The sequence below is a fragment of the Gorilla gorilla genome, chromosome 10 (genome assembly GCF_029281585.2).
Source record: "Gorilla gorilla gorilla isolate KB3781 chromosome 10, NHGRI_mGorGor1-v2.1_pri, whole genome shotgun sequence".
In the NCBI taxonomy this organism is placed as follows: Eukaryota; Metazoa; Chordata; class Mammalia; order Primates; family Hominidae; genus Gorilla; species Gorilla gorilla.
In genome coordinates this window covers 119,261,124-119,282,069 of record NC_073234.2, presented here as the reverse complement: position 1 = coordinate 119,282,069, position 20,946 = coordinate 119,261,124, and the positions used below count along the sequence as shown (strand labels likewise).

The 20,946-nt window shown below is 42.1% G+C and overlaps 1 protein-coding gene across 1 annotated transcript in view; it reads left to right on the top strand.

Moving 5' to 3' along the window:
* The window catches only part of LOC101127084 (putative tetratricopeptide repeat protein 41), a 68,821-nt gene extending 49,828 nt beyond the window's left edge, over nt 1-18,993 (top strand). Inside the window, 5 exon segments of the mRNA XM_055357869.2 lie at nt 451-598; nt 1,472-1,624; nt 5,505-5,638; nt 18,102-18,231; nt 18,323-18,993. Of these exon segments, the coding sequence (XP_055213844.1) occupies nt 451-598; nt 1,472-1,624; nt 5,505-5,638; nt 18,102-18,231; nt 18,323-18,986 (1,229 nt within the window). The 3' untranslated portion in view covers nt 18,987-18,993.
* The last annotated feature ends 1,953 nt before the right edge of the window (nt 18,994-20,946 follow it).

Genomic DNA, 20,946 nt, shown 5'->3' with positions numbered 1-20,946 from the left:
TCCCAAGGCAGTGCATATCTAGGTACAACTCATTATTTATTAATTGGGTTTGTGAGACTCATTCGTGTGCTTCTTGTTATAAGGCTGTATAGTTTTATTGTGTCTTATTGCAGGACTGTACTGGCTGCCTTCTGTAGGGCTCAGTTACCTTGGCTTCATTGTATCCATATTTTCACTCTATTTCTGACCTGTTCATTTGCAAACAAACTCAGAATTTGGTTTCAATCTATTGTCTTGGCTCCTTGGCTCTAAACTGCTGTGCATACACAAACATGTCACGTGAAAACCAACCTCCATGCAGTATATGTCAGTAGTGGATTTATTAAGAAAAACCTGCCTATTGCCAGTGATGAAATGATATTAAATGCCATGCCTATTGACATCTTAATTCTTTTGTGGAAAAAAGAAAACCGTTAAGCATTATATTCTTTGCCAATTTATTCCCTGCAGTCAGAGTTTTGAACAACCTGGCAAAGTCAGCATCTGAAGAATACTTAAAAGAAAACCACATTTTGGAATATGCAACTGAAATTTCCAACTTACTGGATAACAATCCCCGTGATCAAGCTACCATGAAATACATCGAAGGTGTTCTAATGTAAACATGTTTAAAAAATTTTTTTTTGTTTTCTGTACTAGCTTTTATTCTTTCAATTAAGATATTTAACCTATACCTGTTCATCCATTTCCTAACTGATTTAGTTAAGAAATGCTGATGGTTAACGTTTTTATTCTCTAGCTTAGTGGTTCTCAGCCAGGGGCAATTTTGGGCCCTTTCCCACCTAGGGGACTTTTGGCAATGCCTGCAGACATTTTTGTTGTCATGTCTTGGGGGATTATTATTGGCATCTAGTACGTAGGGGCCAGGGATGCTGCTAAACATCACACAATGCACAGGACAGCCCCCCCACAACAAAGATTTATCCAGCCTAAATGTCAGTAGTGCTGAGGGTGAAAGTAGTGTTCTAGTTTTTAAATTTTTTTTTAAGAGTCAGGGATCTTGCTCTGTCACCCAGACTTGTGTGCAGTGGTGCAATCATAGCTCACTGAACAGGGCTCAAGCGATCCTCTTGCCTTAGCCTCCCAAGTAGCTGGGACTACAGGTATGCACTGCCATGCCTGGCTTATTTATTTATTTATTTATTTTTAGAGATGGGGTCTTGCTATGTTGCCCAGGCTGATCTTGAACTCCTGGCCTCAAGCAATCCTCCTGCGTCAGCCTCCTGAGTAACTGGGATTACAGGCAGCAGCCACCACACCCAGCTCTCTAGTTTCTTTATAAAGATGTGCAAATTTCTTATAAATCACTTTGAAGTTCTTGCCTTGCTGCTATTATAAATTGCTCTTTTTTCTATTTTCCAGGACAGATTTTTTATATAAAATCCAATATGTTTATGAGAATTATGTTTGATTGCACAATGAATGTAACCAACATGCCCAGTAAAAAATGCACGTGTGTTTTTATTTTCAGGTTCGTTGCTGGAAATACCTCTCTTGCAAAAATGAAACTTCGAGAGTGCTTAAATATCAGGAAAAGCTTGTTTGGCAAGAAAAACATGCTGGTTGGAGAAGTTATGAAATTTTTAGCGGATTTGCTATTTTTTCCCCAGAGAGATAGTAAAAAGTAAGTTTTTATGAAATGTTTCAAGAAGTGTGTCTTCCTGTCTCCCCGCCAAAAGTGCCCCTACCAGTGGCAGGGAGGTCTGGGGTTACTCATCAGGGGTAACTCTTGTAATACTTCTTTGGCTCCAGCCCTGCTCAGAAGCCTGGGGATTCACCCCACCATAATGTATTCAAAAGGAGCTCTTGGGCTGGGCATGGTGGCTCACACCTGTTAATCCCAGCACTTTGTGAGGCTGATGCAGGCAGATCACTTGTGGTCAGGAGTTTGAGACCAGCCTGGCCAACATGGTGAAATCCCATCTCTACTAAAAATACAAAAATTAGCTGGGCATGGTGGCGTGTGCCTGTGGTCGCAGCTACTTGGGAGGCTGAGCAGGAGAATTACTTGTACCTGGGAGGTGGAGTTGCAGTGAGCTGAGATCGTGCCACTGCACTCCAGCCTGGGCGACAGAGCAAGACTCCCGTTTCAAAAAAAAAAAAAATAGTAAAAGGAGCTCTTGGCTCACAAGTGGTGAGGAGGTTCTGGCAGTAGAGAAAGGACATAGGAGTACAATGTGGTTGTGAGTGGTTCCCAGTGCCACTCATAGGCCTTGTGAGGAAGATGCTCCTACTTCTGGGTCTCTATGCAGCCCTCAGCCATGGCCATTGTCTGTGGTACCACACCATCCTGCTCTCTCTTCTGCAAGACCTAGGCCAGAGCCTCCAATGCCTCAGGTCATGTTCACCAGCCACCTCTCCTTGCTCAGGGAGTCCTCTTATTCTCCTGTGATATGCAGGGCTCCCCTCAGTGCCTCACACAAGACATCTCAGTTTAAAACACACTTGTAGGTGCCACCCTCCAGACCAACTGAGTGTGAGCATCTGCCAGGGCTGACCGCTACTTCTCTTGGCAGTTTGCTATGAGAGAAGGTTCTTTGTGAACCCACAGACAGCCATGCACACACTTGCTTCCATAGCCGATTTAGCTGTGTGGATGGTTAGGGATGCTCTAGGCTATATTATGAAGTTGGGAAGTTTTGTTTTGGTAGCCCCTCTTTCCTACTGTCCCTGAGTTCATTTCCTGGGCTCTATATTTGTCTCAGACGGAGCACATCAGCCCCACCAGGGCCCAGGGCTTCAGCTGCTATTCCATAAGGTGAGGGTTCCCTGTTCCCTGGCTTGCTTTTCCATTTCCATTTCCCACGTTCCTCCAAGTCATTTTCCTCCAACCAGACAGGTGACCTCTTGCTGCTTTTGCTTCCAGGAAGACTAGGATATTGGTCATCTCTTAACACTTGAGTGCAAATCAGTATTAACCCTTTCTAAAAGGCATTTAAAGGGTAACTACCTTTTAAAGAGTAGCCCAATTAAGGGAGGACCTAAGGGTACAACAGTGGGTGCTATATAGTAGTGGTGAGATGGTGGGCTGTGGAGTCTGATTGCCTGAGTTCACCTTTTATTTCTGCCACTTAGTAACAGTGAGAAGTTACTGTTAAGGTCAAGCACTTAACATCTTGGTATCTCATTCATTTTCTCCTTGGTAAAATGAAGGAAGTAACAGTGTCTTCCTGGCAGGATCTTTGTGAGGATTAAGAGATCCTATATGTAAAGAGCTTAGCAGAAAACCTGGCACACACTAAAAGAGTTTGATAAATTGAGTCATTCATATTTTATTATTTTGCTCCCCAGCAGGTGTTTTTTGAGGCACTTGATACCGCATACGCCTCCTCTTACTCATGTTAAGACCAGCACTGTGAGCAGAGAACAGGACTTTCTTTACAGAAGCAAAAAGCTTGACTGTAGAACCGTTGCCTCGTAAAAGAAAAATCTAAACACGTAGCATACTGACTGAGTCATCTGTCCTGCCTGGCTGCCCCACCCCAAATCACAAGACACTGAGTACTGCCGGGCCAGGCTTGATGACCATACATGGATGGCTTCCTCCAGGCCTCACTGTCAACAGCCAACCTTCGAAACAACGGAGTAGCCAGCCATCTCCTTGCTGAAGGTTATCCTTAGGTGACTGTGTCTTTCACTTTGGTTCAAACCAGGAGACATTTTGTTGTGTAACTTGACTCACCTCTCAAGCACGTGTAGACCCTTTGCCCTGGTGGCCAGGGGCCCTCGAGACAGCACTCATGCACCACAGAAGTGATCCATGGGATCCTGAGGGCCTTGTAGAAGGGGTCTGGGTAGGGTTGGACAAATGAGGTCAAATTAAAAAATTAAAGTTAAGAAAGCAGATCAGAGAAGAGTGAACAAAATGTTTTAAGAGGAACAGTGACAGATTCTTAGTGAAATGATTGTCATCTACTTTCCCCCAACCATTTGCCCATCCATCTGTAGTTATCCTTCGGTCAGCATCCTTGGCACAGTCACCTTATGGAATGGCAGCTGAAGCCCTGGGCCCTGGTGGGGCTAATGCGCCCAATCTGAGACGAGCATAGAGCCCAGGAACTTCTTCCCTTACCCAGCTCCGTTTTGTCTCCTCTTATGAAAGTCATCAGAAACAACCTCAAAGTGTCCTCGGCACTTTTGACCTTGTTGGCCCTCTCCTCGCAAGCATTTGACAGAGTTGAAACTGTACTCTCCTAAGTGATCAAGCCGGCTCAGCTTCTTTTGTGGGTTCCTTTTCTCTCCCTGCCTCTTGCCCAAACATCAGCATCCTCTTGAGTTTGGTTCCTGGGCTCTATGCTAGTCTCAGATGGAGCACATCAGCCGCACCAGGACCCAGGCCTTCAGCTGCTGTTCCGTAAGGTGAGCGCTCTTTGTCTCCATCTTCTCAGGCCTCTGTTAGCAGCAGCAGCCATATGCTTCCATCTGTTTACTGGACATCCTCACTTGAGTATTCCACTGGCACTCCAGAGTCAATGTGCTCAAGACTGGACACATACACCCTCACCCCATGACGGAATTCTCCTTCTCCCACCTCACTTGGTGCAGACACCATGGCATCATCTTAACAATACATCTTAGCAATGTTTATCATCAGTCACTGTGCTGACACATTATACTGATTTTCTCATTTAATCCCCATAACAACTCTGTTATCTGTTTTTTTTTTTTTTTTTTTCTTTTTGAGACAGGGTCTTGCTCTCTCATCCAGGTGGGAGTGTGGTGGTGTGATCCTAGCTCACTGCAGCCTTGAACTCCTGGCTTCAAGTGATCTTCCCGCCTCGGCCTTCCAAAGTGTTGGGATTACAGGCATGAAGTACTGCGCCCGGCCTATTATCCCCATTTTGAACATGAGAAAGTTGAGGCTTAGGAGGCTGAGATGCTTGTTCCCCAGCTCTTAGGTGGCGGGGCTAGGGTTGGCACCTGGGAAGTCTGATTGAAGAGCCCCTGAGCCTGACCACTGTGGCCCACTGCCACATCTGCCTGACTTTAGAGCTTGAGCTCTTAACCACATCACTCTCTGCACACATAGCAGCCCCCCAGCACCCCCAGCATCAGCACCACCACATCCAGTGCAACACCACGCCCTAGTAAATCTCCCTTCGCACCTGTGGCCACTGTGTCAGCTCAGACCTTCATCGATCTTCTTCCTCCGGCCTAACTGGTCTTCCTGTCTGTGGCCTCACCTGTTTCAGTGTGTCCTCCACACTTCTGCCCAGGCAGATTCTAAAATGTACATTTTATCATATCAGGCTCTTAATGAAAACTCTTCACTGTTAAAGTCAAAATCCTTAGGTTTGCACTCAAGGTCCTTTGTGGGTGGACTCCTGCTTTGCTCTCCAGTCTCCCCTCCTACCTCACAGAAATTCTCAGAGGGCAAGGGTTAGTCATACTCATCTTTGCTCCCCAGCCCTAGCACCAGCATTCAGTAAATGTTTGTTGAATGAATGAACGAATGCATGCCAGCCTTCTTTGATGCAAACTTTAATTAAATTTCTCTTTTCTAGATCCCAAAGGAAGCAAGTACTTAAATATTATAAACAAGTGATGAAAATAAAGGAAAATGCAGAAACTCTGGCCAAGTCCTCACTCCTCAGGAAGCAACTGAGCATCAGCCTCAGCGATACGTTGTGTAAATTAGGTAATCACGCCCATCTATTTGTTATATGCAGGTGACTTTTCCCTTTGATTCACCTCATACTTCGCTTATTTTTAAAAAGTCTCCATTTTTGAACTAAGCAACTCCTGTTTCACAAACTTTAAACTATTTTTGCTACCTACTTATGTTCTCCTAGTAGGAAAGGTATCTTTTAAAATTGTTTCCATCCCATTTTTCATTCTTTTGTAGGCTGAGCTCCTTGCTTGACCACACTCCTCCCCCGTCAGTGTAGGTTCCCACCTTTCTTCCACTTCTGTCCTAAGACATTGTTTCTACTGTATATGAATAGCTTTCCATACCTTTTCATCTGTGATGCTAAAGTAACATGTGACCAGAAATAACGAGATGGCTTTTCACAAGGGCCCACCCTTGATTTTAGCTGTAAGACATAAGTCTCGGCTGTGTGCAGTGGCTCATGCCTATAATCCCAGCACTTTGGGAGGCCGAGGCAAGGTCACTTGAGGCCAGGAGTTTGAGACCAGCCTGGCCAACATGGTGAAACCCTGTTTCTACTAAAAATACAAAAATTAGCCAGGCATGGTGGCACACGGCTGTAGTCCCAGCTACTCAGGAGGCTGAGGCAGGAGAATTGCTTGAACCAGGAGGTGGAGGTTGTGGTGAGGCGAGATTGCACCACTGCACTCCATCCTGGGCAACAGAGTGAGACTCCATCTCAAACAAAACAAAACAAAACAAAACAAAACAAAACAAAACAAAACAAAACACTATCAGGGGTCCTGTCGTCTCATTGCCACAGGGCATTATCTGTTCTTCAACCAAAACAAGTAATTTTCAACAGGGGTGATTTTGCACCCCCAGGATGAAAGTCTGGAGAAATTCCTGATTGTCATGACTGGAGCTGGGGGGAAGGTTAGGAGATGGGAGTGCTACTGTTATTTAGTGGGTGGAGGCCTGGGATGTGGCTGAACATTTTACAATGCCCAGGAAAGCCCCTCACAACAAAAAATTATCCACCCTCAAATGTCAGTAGTGCTGAGGTTGAGAAACCCTGACCTAAACCAGGTACTTTTCCCAACTTGTGTGCTTATCATCTATTTTACAAGAAAACATGATTGCTTTCAGGGTAGTCACTTGCTGAGGAGGAAAAAAGCTTTAAATGCCTGATACCTGTAGGAAAGAATATTTTCAATGTGTAGATTTGGGAATGTGTATGTGCATTTTTTTTTCACTAAATATTTCTACGCTGAAGCAGTTTTACAAACAGAAAATACAGATACAAATTTAGAGAAAGTTTATGGACAAAGAACTAGTATATTTAATCTGATCGTTTCATATAATATTCTGTTATGTAACAGTTTTCGTGTCTGGTCTGTGATGGGAGGATAATATATTCATTTACTTTCAGATATGAAGGCATCTGTAATAGTAGCAATTGCAGTGTTGTTTTTTTTTTGTGACTTCTTAAATAAGTCTACATTTCAGTTTTGCAGTCAATACTCACGGTGGTTAGACCAAGCATTTTTATGTGAGGAGTCATCTCTTGCTGCTATTTCTTGCCGTTATGTCCTGCTGTTGATTGAAGTTGATTCCTTTAATATAAGGCCCACTTCTGGCCCACAGGAACATTGTAGATGGTTAATCCAACTGCTAATGTGAGATTTGTGTGCTGTGGTTTCAATTGGTGAATGGTGAGAGCAAATCAATATCTTCGGTACACAAAGGCAAGAGTGGAGGGAGGGAAAGTAGTCTGTTTATGGAGACCTCTGAACCAGCTGTCCTTCAACATGTAACAGGTATTTTTAGTTTTCCTACCTTTAATGGAAATTTTCTATCTAAATGAAAATGTGCCTGAGTGGACTCCATAAAATAAGAAGTAAGCCAGAGCCGCAAATTGTTGGGACTCCTCACCATTAATCAGTTTTAAAGATGTCTTAGGCCCGCTGCAGTAAAAAGTGTTACCAAACATTAGTCCTCAAAGCAGTTCACTTTGAGGTCAAGAGCTATGTATTTTTCATGGGAGTTGGATTACATTTTACTATGTATGATATAATATACATGTATAATTATGCATACTATGGTATACATATAATTACACTGCATTTATTCAGCAAGTCTTTAAGTACTTTATACCTTGTAATGCATATCAGAATGATATGGTGGTATTATCTTATCCGGCTAGATTGTTGATCTGGGGTGGTTTGGGAGAATAATTTACCCTATAAAGAAAAACAATTCAGCTGGGTGTGCTGGCTCGCGCCTGTAATCCCAGCACTTTGGGAGGCCTAGGTGGGAGAACTGCTTGAGCCCAGGAGTTGAGACCAGCCTCTGAGCAACATGGCAAATCCCCATCCCTACAACAAATACAAAACATTAGCTGGGCATGGTGGCTCGCACCTGTAGTCCTAGATACTCGGGAGGCTAAGATGGGAGGATAACTTGAGCTAGGGAGGTCAAGGCTGCAGTGAGCCAAGATCCTGCCATTGCACTCTAGCCTGAGTGACAGAGTGAGATCCTGTTTCAAAAAAAAAGAAAAGAAAAACAATCCATACCCCTGACCCCCAACCACCCACTTGATGTTCATAGCATGAAGCCACCCACATGAAGCAACTGAAATGATTGCTTGCATCTGCTTTTGTGACTTTGGATTGTGGCTCATATGCGAAACTACTATTAATATTTGCTTCCTTTGTCTGTAGCTTGTCTCCATTGTGGGGCAGATCCTTGGGTGCCCTGCAGGGGAGATACCCATCACTTTGAAGTGGTCCCCTAGATTATCCAATGTGACTTTTATGAATGCCATGTGGCTTGTATTTTAATTCATCCCAAACATACCTTCTAAATTTGGTAAAAATCTGTCTTGGTCTCTTCTGGATGCAGTAGCAGATAAAGAGACAAATAGATAGACACTAGGTTGCCCATGCTCAAAGGATTGTACTAACTGCTCTGCAGGATACAAAAACAAAAAAGATAACTTCTGTCTTCAACTTCAAGCAACTTTTTTTTTTGTTGTTAGGTGGCAATATAAACCTATAATAAAAAATATAGCACATTAAAGATTTAAAGCATAGCCTGGCTGGAGGGGATTGAACTGAGTTTTGGTTTTATCTTGGCCGTAATCAGCTGTGTGACCTGCAGCAAGTCACAATGCCTCTGGCCCAAGTCTGTCCCTGGCCCCACATCATAAGATGTGAAGGGGATCAATTGAGAGCTGTCAAGAGGGGCTATGAGGAAGCATCAGGACAGAGGAGGTGTGTGGAGTGGGAGATAAACAACAAGAACAGGCAGTGGTGGGAGAGTTGAGTCAGTGTGCTGATTTGAAGGAAATTCTCTCCTGTAGGGAAGTGGCGACTTAAGACTGAGGAAGGCTTGGGGGCCAGTGATCCTTTAATGGGCTTGTTCTATTTAGGAAATTGTTTTGGAAACTCTTGAAAATTGTCTATAGTTCATCAAGGCTGTCTAAAGTCTGTCCACAAATGTGCAGTGAAGAGTTCCCTGTCCATCTTATGGAATTTAACCCTCACCCTTGTCACCCTCTAAGGTACTAAAGTAAATAGCACAGGTTGAGCATACTTAATCCAAAAGTCCAAAATCTAAAACTTTTTGAGTGCTGACATGATGCAAAAAGGAAATGCTCATTGAAGCATTTCAGATTTTGGAGTTCTGGGATTAGGGATGCTCAACTGGTAAGCGTGATGCAGATATTACAAAATCTAAAAAAATCAGAAATCTGAAACCCTTCTGGTACCAAGCATTTTGGATAAGGGATACTCAACTTGTACTTTACTACTTGAAATTATATATTTATCTGTTCACTAGGGGTTTTTTTTTCATCTCTCTTGCTATAAAGAAGAGACATGATCTGTCTTCTCCACCATTGTATACCATGCTCTTAGAACAGTGGGTGGCACTTAGCAGGTACTCATAAACACTTGCCAAGTGAATGAATGTAGGATAGAGGAAATGCCTTAGCTAATTCAGATTTACCCTCCCACTTTAGAAGTGCAAGTATTGATTATTAAGGGCATTTGAATGTTAATTACTTATATGCTTGTCATTCATTTATTAATTATAATATTTACTGCACCTATTAAGTGACAATCTCTATGTTAGTTTCTGGGAGTATAACAATGAACCAGACCCATAGAGACCAACACTGCCTTCCCTGAGCTCACATTGGGGGAGAAGGCTGTCAGGCAACTTAAATACACAATTTAACTGCAATTGTGGAAAGTGTTACCATGGAGACAGCAGTTAGACAACTAAATACACAATGGCTTAACTACAGTTGGGGAAAGTGCTATCATGGGAAAATACAAGTACTAACAGGTGACCTTGATCTGTCAGATGGAGGGGCGTGGGTTGGGGATGCATCTCAGGAAGTGATGCTGAAATTGGATCTGCAGGATGAGAGGTGGCTCACTAGTAGTGGGAGAGAGGGAGGAGAAGAGTCATCCAGGCAGTAGGAACAGAATTTTCGAGGCTGGGAGGAGTTTTAAGGGCCCGGAGTGCAGAGAGCAATGTGGGGAAGGAGGTGCACAAGGAGGATATTGGAGAGGTGTTGGGAGGGCTGGGTCACAGGCCTCTGAGGCCCAGTCAAAGATCTGGGGTGTTACCATAAGAGCAACTGAAACCAGTACAGGATTTTTGCAAAGTAGGTAATTGTGAGGAACCCAGAGCCTTTCCTCTAGCGTAATCTTCACAAGAGCTTTCTAATATTATATTCTAAGATCATTTTGTGAATCCAGAATCCATGAAAGAGCACAAAGGACATGTTTGTGACACTCATTTTCTCTTCCTTTCTGAGATGCATATTTTAACCTCTCAAACAGACTGTGAACTCCTGAGGGCAGGGGCCTTATTATGTATTCTTTGCATCTTCGAAACATCAGAAACAGTGCTAGCTGTACGTAGATGGGGCTCTGTCACTGTAGGTAGGCTGAGAAGTGGATAAGCAGGTTCTTTCTGGGTAATTTGTCTTGGGTTATCCAACAGAAATGATGGCTCTGCTCCAGGCTAACAGTATTGAAAGAAACAACCCAATTGTACTTTTATCTATGGAAAACAATGATCTTTAGATGACTTTTCAGATTTCATTTTAGAGTTCAGGTTAATGAAAATTGGTAGCTTGAATGTCATGACACCTTTCTTGATCTTTTATTATTTTACTTTTTTTTTTTTTGAGACAGTCTCTGTCACATAGGCTCTGTAGTGCAGTGGCGTGATCATAGCTCACTGTCATCTCAAACTTCTAAGCTCAAGTAATTCTCTGGTCTCAGCCTCCCAAGTAGCTAGGACCATAGGCATGCGCCACTATGCCTATTTTTAAAACATTTTTTGTAGAAATGAGGTCTCGCTATGTGACCAGGCTGCATTATTACATTTGAGCAACATGTATAATACAGTGTAATCTTCCAAGGGGTATGAAAATAGTGGGCTTCCAGCAATTTTTGATAATTAAGATTTTAATTATAAAATCACATTTTTATATGAGATTATAGTAAGCACATATTAAGACGACAGATTTGTGAGAGGGTGACAAATCCAGTTTCAAGTACAAATGTTAACCTAATAAGACTGTTAATTCTAGAGATTTTAGTGGGAACCCTAACTATAAAATGAAGGTTTTTGTGATTAATGTTCCAAGCTACCTCTGACACAGAGCAATCTCATTGCTCTCCTTTGATGAGTGTTTTACATTTGGCTATTGAGACACCACATAAGTGGGAGAAAAGAACAGAAATGTGGCTTTTTCATGTTCCATTATATCAAGCTGAGTGTTCTGTACTGAACTGTTTGTTTTGGGTGAAGTGTGGTAGATGAACATTATGTTACTTCTCTCTCCCTGGGATTCTGTTTAAAAGAAATGCCAACCGTCTTAGTCAAATTTAGAAGGAAGAAATTAAACAAAGGCTCTAGTGTCTAGTGGGTGACTCTTAGCCCCTCTGAGAGTCAGTCCCTTCTCTTTGTTTCATTTTTAAATTCCCTCTCAGTCCCTTCTCTTTATTTCATTTTAAAATTCCCAGCTCAGCCAGAACCCTCTTCAACTGTAGCTGTTGGTCTCTTAATCCAAGTCAGATAAATGATACAGACAAACCTTACATTTTAACTTAAATATAAATCCATTCTTTCTCCAGACTTTTAAATGTGTAATTAAAATATCTCTCTCTCTCTTTCTCTCTCTTTAATGGGTCCTCTGATTGGAATTAGATGTCATCTTCTCAAAATGCATCACCCTCCATTTCTAGTTTTGGTTTCTGAAGGGTGACAATTGTGATGCAGTCTGTGTGCAGTATCCTTCTAAGTTGTCGCCTTTTTCCCCCTCAATCTTTTGCAGTTATCTTGTCCACTCAAAATTTGGACTTATTTTTCTTAGCAGCTCAGGGTATTGAGCCTTTCCCAAGAATTCAGTCTGTTTTTCAGAGAAAACAACTCCTTTTTATCTTATACTCATATCTTATTAGTCTGTATTGCAGTCAATTAAATTACCTAATTAGATTGACATACTCAGTTGACTCTGGGGTATAGCAGAACCCAACTGTTGGGAATAGAAGTATGCCAGCAAAGTAGAGATAAGCCTGCTAGCTGCAGGCATTTAGTGTTACCTGGACATTGGGGAGTATGTTTTATAGAAGAAATGGAGAATCCTGGTTAATCCAGAAAACCAGTTTATGTGTGTTAACAGAGCTTACTTTTTATTTGTGTAGGCTTAATCATTTTTAATAGTTTATATATTTGTAAACCCTATTGGGTGCAAAAAAAATGTCAAGTAGGCCTCATAAACTTAGAAAACTTTTAAACCTGGAAAGTGCTCTAGAGGTCACTGAACTAATTTTAAAGCTGAGGGAATAGCAGATACATCACATGACCTGCCCCAGTACATTTGATCAGAGAATTCTATGGATTAGATATTATAATCATCGAGGCTCACAAAGACCAGGCACAGCTAGTAAGTAGATCTAAGACTTGGCATCCATTTCTCTGACCCCAGTCCCAAGCCCTTCCTGCTGTTTGTGAACTCTAGGAGTTTGTGGTCTTGTTGGGGTGACAAGCACATGAAGAGAAGTGCAATCCAATGTGTTATGTACTGTGACGGACATTGGAGAGGGCACAGGGATGCACAGAAACGAGGCAAGAAGGAAGGCTTTCCAGAGACAGTGGCTTGGGCTGTGAGTTCTGACAGGTGCCTGGTGAAGAAGTTCACGAGGAGCATTTTAGGTAAGGAGAATCAGCATGAACAATGTCAAGGAAGGGAGAACTTGGGTGGTTTGAAACTCTGGAATGGGGAGAGTTGGGGAATGATGCTGGAGGAATCAGCAAGGTTTACCAGGCTCAAGGGCTTGACAGGGAAGCTGCTGTAGGATTTCCAGCACTAAGGGGCATGAGTAAGTTTGTGTTTAAGATAAAACAATCTTGTGACCAAATGGGGGATGGAATTGGTAAACTAAGAGGGGATGGTAGAAATAGAGAGAGAGTGTCAGATTTGAGACTTAGTAGGTAAATCCAACAGGCTCGGTGCTTGATTGGATGTGGGAGGTGAGAGAAAGCCAAAAGCATTTCCCAGTTTATGACTATATCATAGGTCAGTGCACCTGGGTTCATGATGCTGTTGGCATTGCAAGAGAGGGAGCATAGTTTGGTAGGGTGGGGTGGGAGCCACAGTGAGCTAATTTGGGGCCTGTTGAGTTTGAATTTTCTATCTAAGTAGAGACATTCAGTAGGCAGTAGGACATATGAGTCTGGTGCTTAAGAGCTTGAAGACTGAGCCAGAGAAAACATTTGGGAGTCCTTAGTGTACACTTGCTGGCTCAACTCAGTAGAATGGTTGAAAGAAGGAAGAAGAATGTAAGACAAGACAATGGCCAGAGATAGAACTTGGAAGAATGCCAGTATTTAAGGGGTGAGAAGAGGAAAGGGCTATAGTAAAAGATGAAGAATGGCTCCAGAGGCAGGCCAAGAAGCAGTCAAATCAATGAAGCCAAGAGTGGAGAGTGTTGAGAACTGACCGCCAGATTGAGTACGGACCGCTGTGTTTAGCAACACAGAGATCACAGGGAATGTTCAATTTTGGTGGTAGAGACAAAAGCCTGTTTAAGAGAGAACAATCTGTTCCCTCTGCTTAAAGGTGGGGCTACTGCACAGGCCCATCTCCTTTAATTGGTGCAGTGAGTTCATGCAGAACTGGGGGAAGACAACAGAGGACGCTACTTGCCATCTGCAACCAGGTCCTTTTGGGCCAGACTAGGCCACGGTTTCAGTGGAGTGGGGTAGGGGAAAGGACCCCTTAACCTCTTTTACTGTTTTCTTTGGGGCAGAAATTGAGGGCCCATGGAGACATCCAATTGCAACCTTTTACTTTATTTGGGACAATGATACACAGCTTTTTCCCTAACCTGTTTATAGATACACACATTTATGGGAAGAATAAACAAACACTTCTAGGTTAACTTCATAGTTTAAAAAAAAAGAATGAGCAAACACTTAGTTTCTCAAACTTAAGGATTTTGGACAAGGACACTTTAGACACAGCCTAATTATCAAACAAAAAGAAACGTTCAACAAAGAGCCTTTAGATAGTGCCAGACCTTCCTTCCTCTTTACAATTGCAGCCCATCTTCTAGAATCTAGACAGAGACTATGGGCTGTGATTGTCCTCACTTCTTAATCCCATTCGCTCCCAGCACAAAATAACTCAGTGGATGCTGCCCAGTAACGAACTATCCCTCCCAGGGGTGGTTCATCCACTGAGTTATTCATTCAGGGAAACTTCCTGAGACCTCTGTCAACACTGGAGAGATTTCACTGTCACCTGGAGACAACTGCCTGGATTGTTGCTGTTGGCCTGGGAAAAAAGTAAACATCTCTCACACTGGACTGGCATTGCAAAAATCCACCTGTTAGGTGACAGCAAATATTATATGAAGCAAGAGGAACAGGACTTAATTTTAATTTCAGTAGAATAAAAATTAGGAAAAATTGTGCTTTAGAAGAGTACTTAATAGGATAGAGGACTATCTTTGGATGAAATATCTTGTTTTGTTTTTCTAAGGAAATAATAAATATTCCACCATCTTTTTAATGTTAAGCACTGAAAATAAAGTGGGGAGACTAGGAAAACTTACTACTTAAAATCTGAGAACAGATTCGTAAGAGTGTTCCTCGGACCTTCCCCCATCCCCACCCCCAATTCACATTCCACTGGAAATAAGATGGGTGTGGCTCTGTCCAGAAGTACAACATAGAAAAGGTAACTGATGCTTTCTTTCTAGATGTATTTTTATGGAAAATCTTCCCTGGAACCAACAAAACAGGAAGAATAGTGTTCTCTTTTCTCACTTCTAGAAGTTATGGTCCTGGATACTAGGGACCTGAGTTGGAATCCCAGTTCTGCTATCTTCTTGGCTTGTGGACAGTTGAGACTCTCTGAGTCTCAATTTTCTTACCAATCAAGTGGTTATAATATAGTCTACCTATAGGGTAATTATGAAGATTTAATGATATAATATATGCAGAACAGCCAATAGAGTACAAAATTAAATGTTAGGTTCCCTCCCCATCCAGGGCAAAGGTTTGAGGTGGGAAGAGGTTCAGTGACATCTCTCCAATTTAAATTCACCCATTCTGGTCTTTCCTTTTTCCTGGGTTGGGAGAACTGACCGGGTTGACCCAACTGGTACCAGCTCCAAGAAAAATGGAATAAACTGGGGGTGGGGATGAGGCAAGATTGTCCTTTGCCTGGCTTGCTTGCCGCCTGAGTCAGATTGCATCCAAGAAAGTTCTGAGGTCAAAGCTATAGGTCAGGTCTAGAATGGGTCACCAGGGAAAAGGGGCATGAGGAGTTGTGTGTGGCCAAGAGAGAGGCGGGTAGCAAAGGCATGAAGTAGTGTATGCAAAGGGCACCAGAAACTTGTCCGCATGAAAATCTCAATCCCATAGCAAGTCAGATTCTCTTCAGGGGACTTGGGCAGAATGAAGAGAGTCAGTCACACCTGTGAATCTGGTTATTGGTGCCCAGAGAATCTCTGAGGATGGGTTCTGTGTTTGCCACCACATGACACATCCAGTTTCTATTTTTCTCCACTTTTCCTTTTAAGGCCTATGCAACTTGGTCGTCAAGAACAGGGTAATTCACAAGTGTCTTCTGCTGAGCTAGACTGAGGCACCTGGGAACATCACAGGGAGTCATGAAAATAGTTCAAACAGAAGAAACATAGTCACAGATCGCTAAGCAGAGACAGCAGCTGAAATTTCCTATAGGATTTCCAGAGAAAGCTTCAGGCAATGTGAGATACAGTGTCTGATCCATGAAGCAGAGCCACAGAGAGAGAACATCTCTGCGAGCAGAAGCCACGGCTGATATTCAGAAGCACAATCCAGAATGGGGAAGAGGCAGCCTAGTGTAGCAGTGCAGGGCATGGACTTGGGGATGAGGCTGACCCAGGACTGTTCTTCCATGAACTAGAACAAGTTCCTTAAGCTCATCCAGCATGCTCATCTTTAAAATACAAGTAAAATGAAACATGCACTAAAAATTCTCTGGAAGGACACATTAGAAACTAACGTCAGTGATTCCATTTTAGAAGACTGCACAGATGGAGACAGAGAAGGGAAAGACACTTTTCACTTTACAGTTTGATACATTTTCATTTTTGAACCAGGTGGACGGGTGATGATAATTTATACCTTATAAGATTACACAGTCCTGACAGATGGTATTTATATATATTTGCTGTTATTGTTGTTAACACAGGAACACTGACTGGGTCATCTGTCAGTGTTTTTAGCCTTTACACAGGCAGCAGTCTCTTTATCACATTTCTAAGCCAGTGCCTTACACACACCAGCCTTACGTTATGTTTATAATCAACAGTATAAGTTCAGCCCCTTAAAAGCAGTCTTGTAAATGGGTAAAATGAATAAATAAGTACCATCTGCAAGTTAGATTGTAAAATGGATTGTTTTTATTTTAACAAATTTTAGAGAATTCAATTTTATTATTATTATTATTTTTTAAGATGGAGTCTGGCTTTGTCACCCAGGCTGGAGTGCAGTGGCACGATCTCAGCTCACTGCAACCTTCAGCTCCCGGATTCAAGTGATTCTCCTGCCTCAGCCTCCCAAGTAGCTGGGATTACAGGTACGTGCCACCACGCCCAGCTAATTTTTGTGTTTTTGGTAGAGACAGGGTTTCGCCATGTTGGCCAGGCTGGTCTTGAATTCCTGACCTCAAGTGATCTGCCCGCCTTGGCCTCCCAAAGTGCTGGGATTACAGGCATGAGCCACTGTGCCAGGCTGAGAATTCAATTATTGACTGTGGCAGTTTGAAAATTTTTTCTCAATTTTTTTATTTTGAAAAATTTCAAACCTTCAGAGAAATTTCAAGAATAGTGTAGTGAAAGGTCATGTAACCTTCACCTATCTTCATCAATTGTTTTTTTAAATTTTATTATTATTTTTTACAGAGACAGGGTCTCCCTATGTTTCCCAGGCTGGTCTCAAACTGCTGGGCTCAAGGAATCCTACCTCCTCAGCCTCCTAGAGGGCTGGGATTACAGGCATGAGCCACCCACCACACCTGGCCCACCAATTGTTAATATTTTGCCACATTTGTGTTCTCTCTTTCATATACAGGCACAGACACATATATACATATTTTTTTTTCTGAACTATTTGAAAGTTAGTTGCAAACATGACACTTTTATCTCTAAATACTGTACTTCGGCATATGTCTTCTGAGTACAAGGACATTCCCCCATATAACCACAATAATCAAACCCAGGAAATTTAACTATTACCTAAGACTATTATCTAACTATAGTCCATATTCAAACTTCCCGAAGTATCTAGTAATGTCCTCTATACCTGTTAACTTATTGAGGATCTTGCATTGCATTTGTCTCTTTTAGTCTAGATTTAAGTACTTTTGTTTTGTCATTATGACATTGACTATTTTGAAGAGTTGAAGTCAGGTTCCATCCTCCCATCCCTATCCCAATGTCCTTCAATTTGTATCTGTCTGATTCTTTCTTTCTATTTTTTTGAGACAGGGTCTCAGTCTGTTGTCCAGGCTGGAATGCAGCAATGTAATCTTGGCTCACTGCAACTTCGGCCTCCTGATCTCAAGCGATCCTCCCACCTCAGTCTCTCAAGTAGCTAGGACTATAGTCACGTGCCACCATGCCCAGCTAATTTTTGTATTTTTTGTAGAGATGGAGTTTTGCCATGTTGCCCAGGTTGGTCTTGAACTCCTGGGCTCAAGTAGTCTACATGTCTCAGCCTTCCAAAGTGCTGGGATTACAGGCATGAGCCACTGTGCCCAGCCTGATTGTTTCTTTATGATGAGACTCAGGTTAAATATTTTTGGCAGAATATTACAAATAAGTCATGTTCCAATGCCACCTTTTATAAATGTTTCTTATCCTTCTCTTTTAAATGTGTGAATCCAGGAATAATAAAAAGTCTAATAATCTTATTTTCAAATATCTAGCAGGTCATTTATTGGCAAGTGACTCTTGTCATCACGTCATGATTGAGGCAGTAGGCTATTTGTACAGATCACTTGATTTAAGGGTGATCCACCTCGGATCTTCTCATTCATCAATCCATGGAATCCTGCAGTGAGTTTCTGTTTCATGTTCCAAACAGAAATATGCTTCTGGTTATTCATGCTATATATATGACCTCTTGACAACTTTTGATCTTTTGCAGCCTTCTGAGAGAAATTGAGTGGATCCGGAGCCGGAGATGTTGGCCTCAAGGTATGAGCCAGCAACATTCTGAGGGTTCTAGGAATAGCTTCTCATTATGGGAGCACTTGGTTAAATTAAACTACCACAGTGCTCAGAGTTCTAATACAGTGAGCTCTGCAATGTGCATGAATGCAGATAAATTACACAGGGCTAGAAGAATGGACTTGGCACCTCAGACAATTTCAGATAAATCAAAATGTGCTCCTGGAAAAGGGAAAAAGAAACCCATTATTTGCATATCTGCCGAGGAAAAGATACAATGGAAGACACAAAATAATGCTGAAATATGGAATGGCTCAGGAAAGGAAGCCTCAAAGAAAAAGACAGACTATTCCTCTAACATTTTATCTTTGGGTAAAATGAATGGTTTAATAAAGCTTTCAAGGCAAAGAATTTTGTTAGCTAAAAGCGAGAGTGGAGAAGGTGAAATCACTACCATTTACCACCATCCCCTGCCATGGCCTGTTAGCACAAAAAACCCTGGGGAATCTGAGTTCATATCAGAAAAGTGGCTTTTTCATAGCCCAGATTATATTTCAATATCTCAGAAGTCTTTTTTGCAGAGAAGACTTCACATTGAAACAAAACTGTTGAAGACCTCAAATGATATTAATAAAGAATAAAAATGTATCATGGGCTTTTTGGCATCTGTTTTTTCCACTTGTCTTTAATTAGAACTCTTTTATTGGATATTTTGTTCTGAAGTACACAGGAAAGATAATAATCAAGGTCTAGAAATATGATTATTTAGGCACTTAAACACTGTAGCTCATTTTACTTAAGGAGAACAATTTTTAGGTGATTCACATTTCTATGGTAGGTTGATCTCATAGTGTTCCATGTTTCTATGTTGATCTCATAGTGTTCCATATCCAAAAGTATACAGAAGCAATGTTATTAAAATTCTAATTGTATTATTTTTGCATTGCTGTAGTTTATCTATTTTGAATTTATGAATTAATTTTCCATGTGAACAAAATTTACAATTGCTATCACCAACCCTTTTTATGAAACATGAATTAAAAAATATATAATTTGGCATAAAACTAAAACCATAAAGTAAGTTTAAAGTACCAGAGCCCGTGTATTTGATATCATATCTGTTTTAAACATTTTATTGTCTCATTTTATCAGTGATTTGTAAAACATTAACCATTAACTGTTAAGGATTACTTATTGGCTACTTTCTTCCCTGTCACCCACCTAAATCCTACATACTATATGTTAGGAGGCCAAATGGAAGAATGGGTTCAGTTGTGTGGTTTTAGGAAAGTTATTTCATCTTTCTTGGCCTCGGTTTCATTACTGTCAGCCTTCTGTATCTGCAGGTTTGCATTCGTGAATTCAACCAACCATGGATAAAAATATTAGAAAAAAAATCAACAATGAAAAGTAATACAAATAGAAAATACAGTATCACAACTATTTACAGAGCATTTGTATTGTATTAGGTATGAAAAGTAATTGAGGCCTGGTGCATTGGCTTGCACCTGTAATCCCAGCACTTTGGGAGGCCAAGGTGGGCGGATTGCTTGAGTCCAGGAGTTCGAGACCAGCCTGGGCAACATGGCGAGACCCCGTCTCTACAAAAAAATACAAAAATTAGCTGGTCATATTAGTTCACGCCTGTAATGTCAGCTACTCAGGAGGCTGAGGTGGGAAGATCGCTTAAGTAGAGGAGGTCGAGGCTGCAGTGCACTGCGATCATACCACTGCACACCAGCCTGGGTGACAGAGAAAGACTTTGTCTTAAAAAAAGTAAACAAGATGGTTTAAAATATATAGAAGTATGTGTGAACGCAAATACTAGCCATTTTATATAAAGGACTTGAGCATCGGAGATTTTGGTATGTATGTATGGGACAGGTGTTCTGGAACCGATTCTCAGCAGGTATAGAGGGATGACTATATTGAAAAATTGGAGAAATTATGGAGTCTGCTTTTCAGGATTACTGAGAGGATTACATGAGATACTGCACACAGCAAGCCTTCAATAAATGGTAGTTTAAACCCAGATGCCACCTTTTTCCATGAAACACCTCCAGACCCCTCCATCCCACAACTGGAGCATACACTAATGCCTTGGGTTATTTGTCTTAAACTGTGTTCCACCCATTTCACACAAGCCAGTATGGTGTCCTTGGCAGAGTGCCAGCCTTGAGGGCCATTCCCCCTACTCCACCTGCTCAAAATTAAGTAACCACAGGACAGCTTGGGAAGTCCTTGCTGCCCGGCGATTTTCAGCAGGGTTCTGGCTGGGCCACATCAGTCTTTCCTGCAGAAGCTGTGTCTGACTCAGTCCACACAGAATTGCCCCCAGGCAGGGGGGTTGCGGTTCATTTGGCTTTAGTGGAACCACAGGCACAGGACGGGTGGAGCCTAGCAGGTTTGAGAGAAGACCTGTGCACCGAGCCGTTAGCGTGGGCAGGGGCAGGAGCAGGAGCTGGGTGACCATGTTCCAATGACCTCTGCCGCCAGGCGGAAACCTAGGCGGGGGGCGGGCATTGGCCTTCCAGGCTGTGTAATGGGAGGGCCCTTCAAACTTACTGAGGTCTTAAGGGGCTGGGATCCTCCAGCCGACAT